The 14,324-nt window shown below is 42.7% G+C and overlaps 1 protein-coding gene across 7 annotated transcripts in view; it reads right to left on the reverse strand.

Annotated features, from left to right (window-relative positions):
• The window catches only part of RHBDL2 (rhomboid like 2), a 55,085-nt gene that overhangs the window by 28,677 nt on the left and 12,084 nt on the right, over positions 1–14,324 (reverse strand). For 3 of the 7 annotated variants that reach the window (XM_023258506.2, XM_023258505.2, XM_019836692.3), the window contains one exon: positions 2,288–2,554. In XM_023258506.2, the coding sequence (XP_023114274.1) occupies positions 2,288–2,533 (246 nt within the window). In that variant the 5' untranslated portion in view covers positions 2,534–2,554. Of the gene's footprint in view, positions 1–2,287; positions 2,555–8,462; positions 8,596–9,142; positions 9,384–14,324 lie in introns of those variants that run through there. The other 4 variants (XM_045035568.1, XM_045035569.1, XM_019836689.3 and 1 more) reach the window with 3 other exon arrangements.

Consider the following 14,324-nt stretch of genomic DNA (forward strand, 5'->3'; position numbering starts at 1 on the left):
TGCCCCTCCCCCACTCGTGCTCTGTCTCCCTCTGTCTCAAAAATAAATAAACATTAAAAAAAATTAAAAATAGAGGCGCCTGGGTGGCGCAGTCGGTTAAGCGTCCGACTTCAGCCAGGTCATGATCTCGCGGTCCGGGAGTTCAAGCCCCGCGTCGGGCTCTGGGCTGATGGCTCGGAGCCTGGAGCCTGTTTCCGATTCTGTGTCTCCCTCTCTCTCTGCCCCTCCCCCGTTCAAGCTCTGTCTCTTTCTGTCTCAAAAAAAATAAATAAACATTGAAAAAAAATTAAAAATAAATAAATAAAATAAAATAAAATAATTAAAATTAAAAAAAATAAAGCTTTTATTTTAAAAACTGATTTTGGAGCACTTGTGTGCCTCAGTCAGTTGAGCGCCCAACTCTTGATTTCAGCTCGGGTCATGATCTTATGGTTGTGGGATCAAGTCCCATGCAGGGTGCTGCACCGACAGCTTGGGGCCTATTTGGGATTCTCCTCCTCTCTCACCATCCCTCCTCCACTTGCTCTCTCTCTCTCTCTGTCTCTTTCTCACTCGCTCTCACTCTCAAAATAAATAAATAAACATTAAAAAAAAAAACACCCTGATCTTTCAGGGTGCCTGGCTGGTTCAGTCAGTAGAGTATGAGACTCTTGATCTCAGGGTTCTAAGTTCGAGCCCCATATTGGGTATAGAGATTACTTATAAATAAATAAATAAATAAATAAATAATAAATAGTTTTTAAAAAAGACACTGATCTTTCTGTGAGAGACAAATACCCACAATGGTTGTACAGATTACTTGAAAATCAATCAATCAGTCAATGATTTTTAAAAAAGAAACTGATCTTTCTGTGAGAGACAGATATCTTAGCACCCACTCTACAACCCTTCCTGGGAAAACTGCCCTTTCCACAGCACTGACTACGACAGTCATGTCTCATATCACGTGACCTTATCCTATTATGCCCCAATTCCCCCAGGCCCCCAGCACTCACACACCTGATTGGACCATGGGCAGGCCAGACAATCCATAGGCTGGAAGGATAACCTGATAGAGTGTGCCAGGAGTGTTTACTCATTACCCTTTTCTTTATCTGAACCATAAGAGGCTAGGTCCCTATGACGGTTCATTTTATGTGTCAATTTGGCTAGACCATGATACCCGGATATTTGATCAAAATCATTCTGGATGTTTCTGTGAAGATATTTTTTAGATGAGATCAATGTTAAAATCAGTAGACTCTGAGTAAAGCAGATTACCCTCCATAATGTGGTGTCTCAACAAATCAGTTTAAAGCCTTAATAGAACAGACTGACCTCCTCTGAGGGAAAGGGAATTCTGCCTTTGAGGGAAAGTATGACTGCCTTTGAACTACAACTACAACTCTTATCCCCCTTGATCTCCAGCCTGCTGGCCTACCCTCGATTTTGAATTTGCCAAGCTTCCACAATTACATGAGCCAATTCCTTAAAATCAATCAAGTTCTCTCTCCATATCTATGTAGAGATGGATGGATGGATGGATGGATGGATAATGTGTGTGTGTTTGTGTGTGTACACACTCGATTACTTCTATTTCTCTAAAGAACCCTGACTAATACCATTCTTGATAAGGAAGTGGAGACATCAGTGGGAATGATCAGAGACTTCCTAATGTCCCTGAAGTCACACCCCACACACATGCATCTTCTGCCAATTTCTTTATGAGACATCATGGTGTAGGAGAAAAAGGTAGGTAAGATGAGGCTCAGGAAAAGCCCAATGCTGGCCCAGTCATACATATGTGACCTTGGGCAATTCATTCCACCTCTCTGAGCCTTGTACTCTTTTCTGGAAAATAAAAGGGCTTACTTGATCAGAGTCTGAAAACACACTACATGCTACCACAGTAGACATCATTAGAGGATTCCATTCTTTTTTTCCCTACTGAAATGTGGCAGCAGCCTATAGTCTATAGAACCGATCAGTTCATGAGATCAAACCAATCTGTGACCCCAAGATTATTTGGCTTCTAAAGGCCCAACATCTAAAATGAAATGAAGCCACAGAAATAGTAGTCACAGCTGGGAAGGGGACTTGCTTGAAAAATAAAACTCACCCTTGGCTGAAAGTGACTGGGAACATAGGAAGGACCTAAGGAGATTTCAGAGAGGGTGAAGTTGAGTTCCGCGTGGGCTGTGCCTGCCACCACCAAGCTCTCTTCTCTTCTCTAGATGTGATCGAAGCCCCCGTGTGTTTGCAACTCCCCGGGGTACTTGCACTAGTGCCCACCACCCACCTCACTCACCTCAGCAATGCTGATGGAGATGATGAACACAGGGGGTGGGAGGCAGTTAGCTCTCTCCAAGTATGTTCTTCGAACCTTTTCAGGAAGCATCCATTTTGAGACAACCCTGTGGACCTTTTTATTCTTGAAGGGATCTTTACCTCCCCCATCCTCTCGCATTTCCTTCTCTTCTTCCAGCTCTCCCTTCATATCTCCATCCAAATGCAGAGTCACATCCTCTATCTCCAAATCGCGATCAGCAGCCATTGTCCTGGGTCTTCCCTCCACCTAAAAGGGACATGAATGTCAAGGAAAAACAGATGACTCTATAGTCCTTGGGCCACAGATCTTTCCTGAGCTGTCTGGTACAACCACTGGTTTGTTTCCTCGGCCTTTCCTGGATATTAATAGAAGGCAGTTGAAGATCTGGTGCCCACATACTCACAATATCCATAGCCTCATCCCTAGCATGTAATTGTGACAAAGCAATAGGGTCTCCCCAAATGAGGGAGAGGGCTCCCAGGGGTCACTTCTATCGCCACCACCCAAAGAATGGACTAGAGGCTTGGAATAGAAACCCTACCTTGTATGTCCCTTCCTTCCCCTCTGCCACTGACTGTCAAGTCAACCATCAGTGTAAGAGATGCCTTGGCCATGAAGTGATGCATCTCAGAGCCCAAACCATGCACACTGCATAACTGAACCCAGTCTCGTCCAGCTAAAGTGAATGGTCTCCTTTCCCATTTTAGTTTCATCTCGCTTCTACTCCCAGGCCAAACACAGGTCTCAGATTTCTGACTCAGAATCAAAAATAGTTTACTGAGCATCTACTGTGTATCAGGCACTATGCTGGAGGAGCCTTTCACATCTATTGACTCATTGGACTTCCACAATAACCCCAGGAGGTGGGGATTTGTAGTCCCATTTATGGATAAAAAAACTGAGCTGCCCATTCTGCTCCCCAAAAAAGAATCAAACCTACATCTTACCAGCTCTCTTCCTAAACCAGCACTGCCCATTCGGTAGCACACTCGAGTTAGGAAGGCCATTCCTTGCTGGTCCTCCAGGCACAAGGTCAATACCCTTGCTGAAACACATCTCCCCAACAATGCTCTGACATCCAAAGCTCTTGGCTGAATTCTTCCTAATTTCCACATCAGGTATTCCCTTGAATTCAATCCTCAACATTCAATTATTCAAGTATTTATTCAGTAAACATCTATGGAACACCTACTAGGTATCAGGCCACCATCCCTAGTCCAAAGGGTTGACAATGTAATGGAGGAAACAGAGGTCAATAAAAATCATACAAATAATTGTATCATTGCACTGTGATAGGGGACACCAAGCAGGTGTATAAGATACCAAGGCAGCATGTCTGTAACAGAGACGGCTGATCCACATACTTTCTTGTCCCTATGCCATGCACTGTCCTTTCCCTGTTGGTCTGGTTCTGTTATTTTTTTTTTAATGTTTATTTATTTATTTATTTATTTATTTATTTATTTATTTAGAGAGCACAAGCAGAGGGAGGGCAGAGAGGGAGGGAGAGAGAGAATCCCAAGCAGGCCCCACACTGTCAGCTCAGAGCCCAATGCGGGGCTTGAACTCACAAAACGTGAGATCATGACCTGAGCCGAAAACAGGAGTTAGGCACTTAACCAACTGAGCCACCCTGGTTAACCAGGCACTCCTAGTTCTGTTATTTTTAACTCCTGGTTAAACTACTTAAATCATTCAAATATTTCTGTGGTCAAAAGTGGGGGGAAGGGCTGGAATAGTGAGGGAAAAAAAATGTTGCAAAATAGTTGTAGAGTACAATCCAATTTTTGTAAAAAGTAACATACTGTTAAGACACAGAACAGATGAACAGGAGGAAAGGGAAGCAAAAATAATATAAAAACAGGGAGGGAGACAAAACATAAGAAACTCTTTAAAAATAGAGAATAAACAGAGGGTTACTGGAAGGGTTGTGGGAGGGGGATGGGCTAAATGGGTAAGGGGCATTAAGGAATCTACTCCTGAAATCATTATTGCACTATATGCTAACTTGGATGTAAATTAAAAAGTAATAATAAAATAAAGTAACAAAAATAAATAAATAAAGTCAACCTCACACACACACAAAAAGTAACATACTGATACACAGGAAGAAATCTGAAAAATTAACCATGATTATATCTGCATGGTGGGTGGGATTTCACGAGATTTTTGCCTCCTGTGCAGGGGTGGGCCCAGATTTTGTGGAGCCTAAAGTGTAAACAATTTGGGGGGTTTTCCTTGGAAAAAATAATATAAAATTAAAGTTACAAAATATAAAAATTGCAAAAGTAGATACTGGCCTTTGAAGGAGCCCATGGAAATGAAAGAGACTTGAAGTTTAAGCTTTTATTAGCTTCAGAGGCAGTCTCTGTGTATATTTGACTTTTAAAGGTTTTATTACTATTTTAATTAAAAAACAAAAAAACAAATAAAGGTGTGCCTGGGTGGCTCTGCCAGTTAAGCGTCCAACCAGCTCAAGTCATGATCTCACAGTTCATGAGTTCCAGTCCTGCATCAGGCTCTGTGCTGGCAGCGTGGAGCCTCCTTGGGATTCTCGCTCTCTCCTCTCTGCCCTTCCCCTACTCAAGCTTTCTCTATGTTTTGAAATAAATAAATAAACAACCTTAAAAAAAATAATAATAATAAATTAGAAAAGAAATAAATAAAGCCATATCTATGACACCTTGACTTGATCCTAAAGTCTCAACTACTGTATTATTTCTCCCCTCCCCTTTGTGACCTAATATTTTGAAGGAGGAGTCTGTACCCCTAACCAGATGGTCATCTGCATCCTCCATTGGAATGATCTCCTGAGTTACACCTGAGAAGCCTGAGAAAATTAAAACTTAAAAGCTTAAGTTATGGGAAACTGAAACCTAACCAAGCTTAAACAGCTTGTTCCGCTTCTGTACAATTGCTTGGCGCGCCCATGTATTCCTGATCAATCATTATTGCCTGGCACATCTGTATATTCTTGATCAACCATTGTTACTTGGCACATCCACGTACTCCTGATCAATCGTTGTTGCTTGGCACATCCGTGTATTCCCGATCAATCATTGTGATACCCGTACCCCCGGTTGTGGTCTGACCTAAAGGCAGGAACCAATCGAATACTATTAAGTGTCCAACTTTAAACACCAACCAATCGCAGCTCTGTAACTGTGGAAAATTCCTGATTTCCCCATGACTTGTTTGTACCTGTCTATAAAAGGGGTGTAAAAACCTCTCTCAGGGCCTCTTGGCGTCACCGGCAACGGGGGCGCAGAGGTCCAGGTTCGAACCTGCAATAAATGACCCTTGCTGCTTAGCTTTGACTCTGGACTCTGGTGGTTCGTTTTTGGGGGTCTCTTAGACTCTGGGCGTTTCACACCCTTCAAACAAATCCACTTCAAGGGCGCCTGGGTGGCTCAGTTGGTTAAACGCCCGACTTCCGCTCAGGTCATGATCTCAGGGTTCATAAGTTTGAGCCCCGAATCAGGCTCTGTGCTGACAGCTCAGAGCCCAGGTGGAGCCTGCTTCAGATTCTAGGTCTCCCTCTCTCTCTCTCTGCCCCTGCCCCACTCGCATTCTGTCTGTCTCGCTCTCTAATTTATTAAATTTAATAAACTTTAAACATTTACTAATGTTTAAAATAAATAAACATTTAAAAAAAGTTAATTAAAAAAATCCACTTAAGGAGTGATGTGAGTCCCAATCACGCAGGCAGAGCACCGCTGGCATTTCAAAGCACATACCCACGCAAAATCTCACATACTCCTCAGAATAAGTAAAAAGAAGGCAAGGGTTGTGTTCCCAATTCTCCTCATCTTCAACCTTTCTAACAGACCTTCTTTCATCCATCTCTCATCTCAACCATATTTCATTCACTGACTTCCTTCTCCCGCCCCCAAGCCACAGGCATCCCCTCCGCATGCTTCAACAACACTCTTGTCCTGCAACTGGACTTCTCTAACTCGGTGAAGAGTAGCTAGTGGCAAGGTCACTAGAGGACAGGAACACAGGCTTTGACGCTAGACAGACTGGGGAATGGCTCCGTCTGATTTTTCTTTGCAACCCCAGGCAATGGCCGCGGGCCTGGTACCATAAACCCTAGCATGGTGGTTGCGAGGGCATGGGGGGAAGGGAGAAAATGGGGAGTTGTCTGATTTAATGGGTGCAAAGTTTCAGTGTAGGAAGATAAAGTTCTGGAGATGGATGGTGTTAAGAGTTTCACAATAATGTAAAAGTACTTAATGCCAATAAACTGTATACTTAAAAATGGCTAAAATGGTAAATTTTAAGTTATGTATGTTCTACCCACCACCCCCAACACACACACACACACACACACACACACACACACACTAAACAATAATGCAAACTTTCAAGGTCATTGCAAAGATTAGATACAGTGTATCACCCATATGTGCTTCATCAATGAGATATATATATATATATATATATATATATATTTTTTTTTTTTTTTTAATATGGCCCACGGAGCCAGATGACTGGGATTAAAACACAGCTCTACTACATTATCAACTTTAAACTTAGGTAAATCACTTAAATTCTCTGGGCCTCAGATTACATTTTTTTAAATTGTGGTAATGTACACATAACATAAAAATTTACCACTTTAGGGGCGCCTGGATGACTCAGTTGTTTGGGCATCCAGCTCTTGATTTCAGCTCAGGTCATGATGTCATGGGTTTGCGAGTTCAAACCCTGCATTGGGTTCCATGCTGACAGTGCAAGCTTGCTTGGAATTCTCTCTGTCCCTCTCCAACTCGCTCTCTCTCTCTCTCTCTCTCTCTCTCAATCTCTCTCAAAATAAACAAGTAAACTTAAAAAAAAATTACCACTTTAACCATTTTAAAGTATACAATTCAGTGGCATTAAGTACATTTACAATGTTATGTAACCATCACCACTATCTAGTTCAGGAACTTTTTCATTACCCCAGACAAAAACTCCAAACCCATTAAGCAATCTCTCCATTGCCATCTCCCTCCAGCCCATGGCAACCACTTTTCTGTGTCTATGGATTTACTTATTTGGGGGACTTCATGAAAATGGAATCATACAATATGTGGCCTTTTGAGTCTGGCTTCTCTTAGAAGAAAGTCTTCAAGGTTCATTCCTTTTTTTTTTTTTTTTTTAAAGTAGGTACCACACCCAATGTGGGGCTTGAACTCACAACCGAGATCAAGAGTCATAGGTGGAGATGACGGGTTAAATAGGTGATGGGTATTAAGGAGGGCACTTGTTGTGATGAGCACTGGGTGTTGTATTTAAGTGATGAATCACTAAATTCTACACCTGAAACTAATATTACACTGCACATTAACTAACTGGAATTTAATAAATTTGAAGAAGGAAAAAAAGAGTCACATGCTCTACCTACTGAGCCAGGCAGGTGCCCCAGGACTTCATTCCTTTAGTATAGTAATTAATTAAGTATAGTAATAATAACTATAATTAATATAAGTATATAACTAAGTATAATAATTAATACAGTAATTCCATATTTAACTTATTGGGAAACTCTCAGATTCCATTTTAAAGTGGGGATAATGATAGAACTTACCTTGCAGCATTGTTGGAAAGATTGTTGGAGGTAATGGGGGCTCCTGAGTCAGTTAAGCCTCAACTCTTGATTTTGGCTCAAGTCATGATCTCACTCATTCTCTCTCTCTCTCTCTCTCTCTCTCTCAAATAAACAAACAAACAAACAAACAAACAAGCATTTTGAAAAATCCAAAGAAAAGATTGTTTGAGGTAATGCATGTAAAGCACTTAGAATAGTATCTGGCACATGGGAAACACTCCATAATTTTATTATTAGCTATGGACGGATGAGTGGGTGCATGGATGGATGGATGGATGGATGGTTGGCTGGCTGGAAAGATGAAAGGGATGGGCTGAGTCTAGGGCCTATTTTCATACTGCAAGTTACTGGAAATCAACTCATACTGCAAGTTACTGGAAATCAACTCATACTGAATTTATTCTTAAAAATACTTCATTAGGCAGTTCCCACATTACAATAGGTTATATTCAGAAAATTCAGGGAAGAAGAGAATTCCCCTTCCATGTGACTTTTCCCCCAGCAACTTTTCTGAAAAGAAAGTCTTCCTCCCTCCCCTACATCTTCCACCTTCCCACTTACCCGGCCTCCCAGGGACAGACACTAAGTCTGGAGACCTAATTATTGCATTAATTTTCCTTGAATGCTGTTGACTATTTCCAGTTTTGTGACTTCTCACGATTGGCAAAACGCAGTGTGGGTTGGAGACTCACAGTGTTTAACTGCAAATATTAAAGCATTTAAAAAATTTTTTAATATTTATTTATTTTTGAGAGACAGAGACAGAGCGCAAGCAGGGGAGAGGCACAGGAGAGAGGGAGACACAGAATCCGAAGCAGGCTCCAGGCTCTGAGCTGTCAGCACAGAGCCTGACGCAGGCCTCAAACTCACAAACTGTGAGATCATACCTGAACTGAAGTCGGACATTCAACCGATTGAGCCACCCAGGCGCCCCTAAAGCATTTTAAAAGTAAGTTCAACTAGTGATGATTAACATTGGGTTAATAAGCTCTACTGTAAATTGAAGTACCATACACGATCACTTTATGAGGAAATAAAATTTTACAATGTTAATATAACTTGATAGCTATGAAAGGAACTAGAAAACTAAGGCTTACATTTCCTCAAAATTTTCTCTTTTCTCCAGACTTCAAACTTTCCAGAAATTTTACAAAGTCAAGCCCACCACTTTAGGTATTTTAATGAAATGTATTTCCTGTGCTGCAAAGATATCTGCCCCGTTCGGTTTAGGCAAGACTCACTGTGGGTGTGCTTTCTTCCTTGGCAGGGAGAGTAGACAGATCCGACATGTAGTTCTAGCTACATCAGCCTCTTCCAACAGATGAAAACGTTGGTGGCCACTGCAGGGTTTGGGGTTTACCTCTCTTCTCAATGACGGTCACACTCTGACTTCCCTCCCCGTCTGTGTGCCCTGTTGCTTGGAGACAGGGGCCTCTCCCTGATTCATCCATCTCTCCAACATCTGCTGCTCAATACTTCCAGTCTCTGACATTCCCTGTCCCTCCCACTCCTGTTTATCTTCTGCTCCCACACCTGAATTTCTGAGCACAGCTCACCACCCTGGAAACATTACTAATCAAACAATGAAAAGACTATCCATACTTTTGGGGCTGTGGGAAACAGGTGCAGCCTTTTGGGAAGGCAACTGGGCAGTAATTGCCCAAAATAGAAAAGCATATAACTTTCAACAGAACCACCCTCCTCCTAGAAATCTATCCTGCAAATGTATCTGAGCAAGTATACAAAGCTATATTTCAAAGATGTTCAGTGCAGAACTATTTACAGCAGTGAAAAATCACAAAGAACTAGAATGTACTTCAGTTGGGTTGTTGCATTTCCTGCCCATTCCAATCCTTAGGTAGTTAATTCTTCCTTACACTGTGCTGAAATCTGCTCACCAGCACATTTGCTCCCGGGTCCAATGTTTTCCTCCCTAGGCTAATCTAAGGTTATGGCGTTAATTTTGTCCCTGCATGGGCGTGGCCTGGATATTCCATGGGCTCTACAGGTCAAAGTTGGGGTAGGGTCTCTGGAAGCATACTTTAGATTACCAGAATTTTTGGAGGCCCAATTAAATAAAGCAGGAGTCTCAAAACAAGTCAGCAATGAATACAACACATCATAGTCTTAAAGAGATATAAATGCATCTGCAGCTATCAAATTATTCACTTTGTCACTCTCATCACAGTGTGATATATTGAGAGGCATTATTTACTGCACTGATTGTGTTTCTTACTAAGCAAAAATCATCCAGGTTTCCTGAGCTTTCTTTAATGTTGGCTTGATGTCGTGCCTCACCTCCTTCCTTTTATCTTTAGCAGGTGGCTGTCAACTCTGTTGAAATCTCTCTCTCTCTCTCCTTCTCCGCCCCACCCCCCCCCCCAGATCAAAATCAGGTAGCGCTGCTGTGAAACGTCCTCATCCTACCAGTATGGAACAATGAAGGTGGACTGTTAAAAAGAATGTTGGAGGAGGAGAAAAGACTCATGTTCTTCAAGTTAAAATGAAGATATTCCCCCTGTGCATCAAAGACTTTCTCTTCATGGTTGCCAAGTATTCCTTTTTTTAAAGTTGGCTCCATGCCCCATGTGGCCCTCAAACTCACAACCCTGAGATCAAGAGTCAAATGCTCTACCAACTGAGCCAGCCAGGTACCCCAGCAAGGATTCTCAAGAAAAGGAAAAGTGGGGAGGCTCAACCGGCTAAGCGTCTGACTCTTGGTTTCCGCTCAGGTCATGATCTCACAGTTTGAGTTTGAGCCCTGCATCGGACTTCACACTGTCAGTGCAGAGCCTACTTGGGATTCTCTCTCTCTCTCCCTCCCTCTCTGCCCTGCCCCTCCCCTCCCCCGCCTCTCTCTCATTCTCTCTAAATAAATAAATAAATAAATAAATAAATAAATAAACAAACAAACTTAAAAAAGAAATTAGAGGAAAACTGGAAAGAACTTCCTTACATCCTGTCTTTGTGTGGAATAAGCATTGCTCATGATATGAATCATGGAGCCATTGTGTTGGCCAAGGATTGGAAAGGGTGGGGCAATGCTCATTTACCCAGAACACTCTTCTGCCTTAAAAAAAAAAAAAAAGTAGAGGGCGCCTGGGTGGTTCAGTGGATTAAGCATCCAACTTTGGCTCAGGTCATGATCTAGCATGATCTAGCGGTTTGTGAGTTTGAGCCTCACATCAGGCTCTGTGCTGACAGCTCAGAGCCTGGAGCCTGCTTCAGATTCTGTGTCTCCAGCTCTCTGCCCCTCCCCCACTCACGCTCTGTCTCTCTTTTCTCTCAAAAATAAATAAACATGAAAAAAAAATGTTTAATGTAGAGAGAGATTTCCATAAGGAGGTTTACACAGGAGACCCTTGACAATGGCAAGAGATTTTTCCAAAGACCTTTCAAGAGCTGGGGTACCTGGGTGGCTCAGTGGGTTAGGTGTCTGACTTTGGCTCAGGTCATGATCTTGCCGTTCACGAGTTTGAGCCCCGCATCAGGCTCTGTGCTGACAGCTCGAAGCCTGGAGCCTGCTTCGGATACTGTGTCTCCCTCCCTCTCTGCCCCTCTCCCGTTCACACTCTGTCTCTGTCTCTCAAAAAATGAATAAACATTAAAAAAAATTTTTTTTAAGACCTTTCAAGAGCCTTAGTAAACCATATAGTATCTCCCAAAATTATGTTAAAAATTATGGCCAGAAAATTTTAAGCGATTGCATTTCAGACCCTAAATAATTCTACAATTGCAGGTGTAAGGTTATTTATAAAGTTTGTTATGTGAGAAATATCAATTAACTATGTTCAACACTCTGCACCCAAGGTCCCAAAGAAGAAAAGAAAATAGAACGTTGGTTCATTAATTGTGCCTCTTTCGTCTTTATGTAAACTTTAACCTCTCTCTTGAAGACCAGTTTCTTCACTGGCTGAAGCACTCATTAAAACAACTTGCCAAAGCACTTTTCCTTGTATCTATGTAACGCACATCATACATCTCTTGGTGTCGGGGATCCTAGACACCGCTGAACCTGACATTCCATGCCAATGTACCCAAGACTTCTACCTGTGGCAAAACATAAAAAATAAAAGTCACTTTCTCAAACCTCTTCACTTTCTTCTCATTTCTATTTCTGGCACTACCAAGTGATTTATTTTTAGGAGTCTTTTCTACTCCAACAAGAAACAAAGACTTTAGTCACTACATGCAGGTTACATAAAGGCTGTAATGTAACTAGCAGAGAAGAGTGAAGTCATGTGAGATGTCAAAGTGGAATGATGGGCCTGGCTCACTAACTAAATGACTAGCAAAATCATTCAGTTCACATTCATTCACAACGGGCCTTTGAGGGTAGCTAATGAAATACGAAAACTGTTAAGTGTTGAATCTGCACATGTCAAGGACTCCCAGTACATTCTTTTGATAATGCTTACATAATGGTCATTTGTCAGGGTTCTTGGAGAATTCCCAATCTCATGAATCCCGCTGGGCAGCAGGGACCACTTCCCACTACGGAAGGTAAAAATTCCCAATCCTAACTGTTCCAGGTCCCTAGGCAACTGGGGTTCAGGTATGTAACTTGGGCTTGACCCATTAGCTGCATATGCTTAGGATTTTTGAGGCTGGAGCTTCAAGACTGGTTGAGTTCTTTCCAGTGGTGACAATAAAGCAGTGGCAACAGTGTCCACTGTTCAGCCTCGCCATTGGGTCAGTTTGACATCCAGCATCCAAGGCCAGCTGTATCTTGGATACAGGCTGCAGCAATGAACATGGAGCTGCAGAAGCAATAGGGCCATTTTCACCTACCTGGCTCTGTGATGGTTTTGGTGTAGTTCTCTGCCACAGGGAGTCAAGATGGAAATAGGCACCCAGGAAAGGAAAGGGATTTGCCTCTCTGAAAACCCAGAGGACTAAGTCAGGCCCACCTTCCCTTCTTCATCTCACTCAGGAGAGCACAGGCACAGCCACCCGCCTTAGGACAACTCTTAGGTCTCCCTTTGTCTTGGCTTACTTCCCAAACCTTGTTTCTGCAGCCTTCCAGTGATTTTGTAACCTACCTGTGATACTGTGAAATACTAAGAAACAAATATTTTCCCACCCAGTTCCTGGCACAGAGCTCCTAAAACCTCTGGAATTTCCTGAGTGACAGGGGTGGGAGGAGCATCTTCTATTATTTGTAATAAGCCCCTTTCAACCACACGTGAGTTTATGCGAATGAAGTGACTCTTGGAGGATAGGGCTGGTTGCCTAAGGAAATGACCAGGGGATTAGAGGTTAGAGGGTTGGAACTTGCAGGCCCACCTCTGGGAATGGAAGAAGGGCTAGAGATGGAGCTTCATCACCAACAGTCAATAACCAATCATGCCTATGTAATGGAACCTCCATAAAAACTCTAAGCAAAAGGTTCATAGAGCTTCCGGGTTGGTAACCACAGTGAGGCGCTGGGAGAACAAAACACCCAGAGAGGGCATGGAAGTTCTACATCCTTTCCTGTATACCCTGCTCTATGCATCTCTTTCATTTGGTTGCTCTTGACCTGTATCCTTTATGATAAGCCAGTACTAATAAGTAAAGCCCTCTCCTAAGTTCTGTGAGCTGTTCTAGCAAATTATTAAGCCCAAGGAAGTGGGGCGGGGGGGAGGGGTCACAGAAACCCCAAATTATAGCCAGTTGATCAAAAGTACTGGAAGTCCAGACTTGCAACTGGGGTTTGAAGTGGGGAGCAGACATATGAAACTGAGCCCTTAGCCAGTGGGGAAGTTAGTGGCAGAATTGCTTGGTGTGAAAACCCCACATATGTGGTGTCAGAAGTGTGAATAGGAGTCGAGAAATAGTTTTTATTTTCCCACCCAATGTGCTTTCAATAAAATTTGTTTACTGGTGTAATCAACCTGAATCACTCTCTGCCCTTGCAACCAAGAACCTAATTACACCTGAATAGCCAAGAAACTCTTCTACCTGCGGTCTTTCTGTTATAAGTTAAACTCATTTCTTGTTCTGTGTGAGGGAGACACAGTGCAAGGAGAGCACAGAACCAGGAGACCTGTTTTTTGGTCTAGACTCTGCCACTTCCTGGCTGTGTGAGCTGGAGCCTCTCCCTTCCATGCTCTGAACCATGGCTCTCTCTCACGTGCACAGTGAATTGGACAATCTGCCCCCCAGACCAGTAGTTCTCTCAACTGGCTATGCCTCAGAATCTCCTTGAGCATTTGTTTTTCAACATCAGTTTCCATACAGCTTCCTGGGCCCCACTCCTGAAAACACTAATTGGATAGATTTCGCAGATCTCTGACAAGTGATGTAGAGACAGCAGCACCTTGGAGACCACAAAGTAAGGACTCCAGGGTCCAGTCCTCTGACAAACTCTGTGATCATCCAACAGAGAGTTCCTGGCACACAGGAGGTGTTTGGAAAATACTTACACCTGTGTAAAGGGTA

Source organism: Felis catus, chromosome C1 (genome assembly GCF_018350175.1).
Source record: "Felis catus isolate Fca126 chromosome C1, F.catus_Fca126_mat1.0, whole genome shotgun sequence".
Lineage (NCBI taxonomy): Eukaryota > Metazoa > Chordata > Mammalia > Carnivora > Felidae > Felis > Felis catus.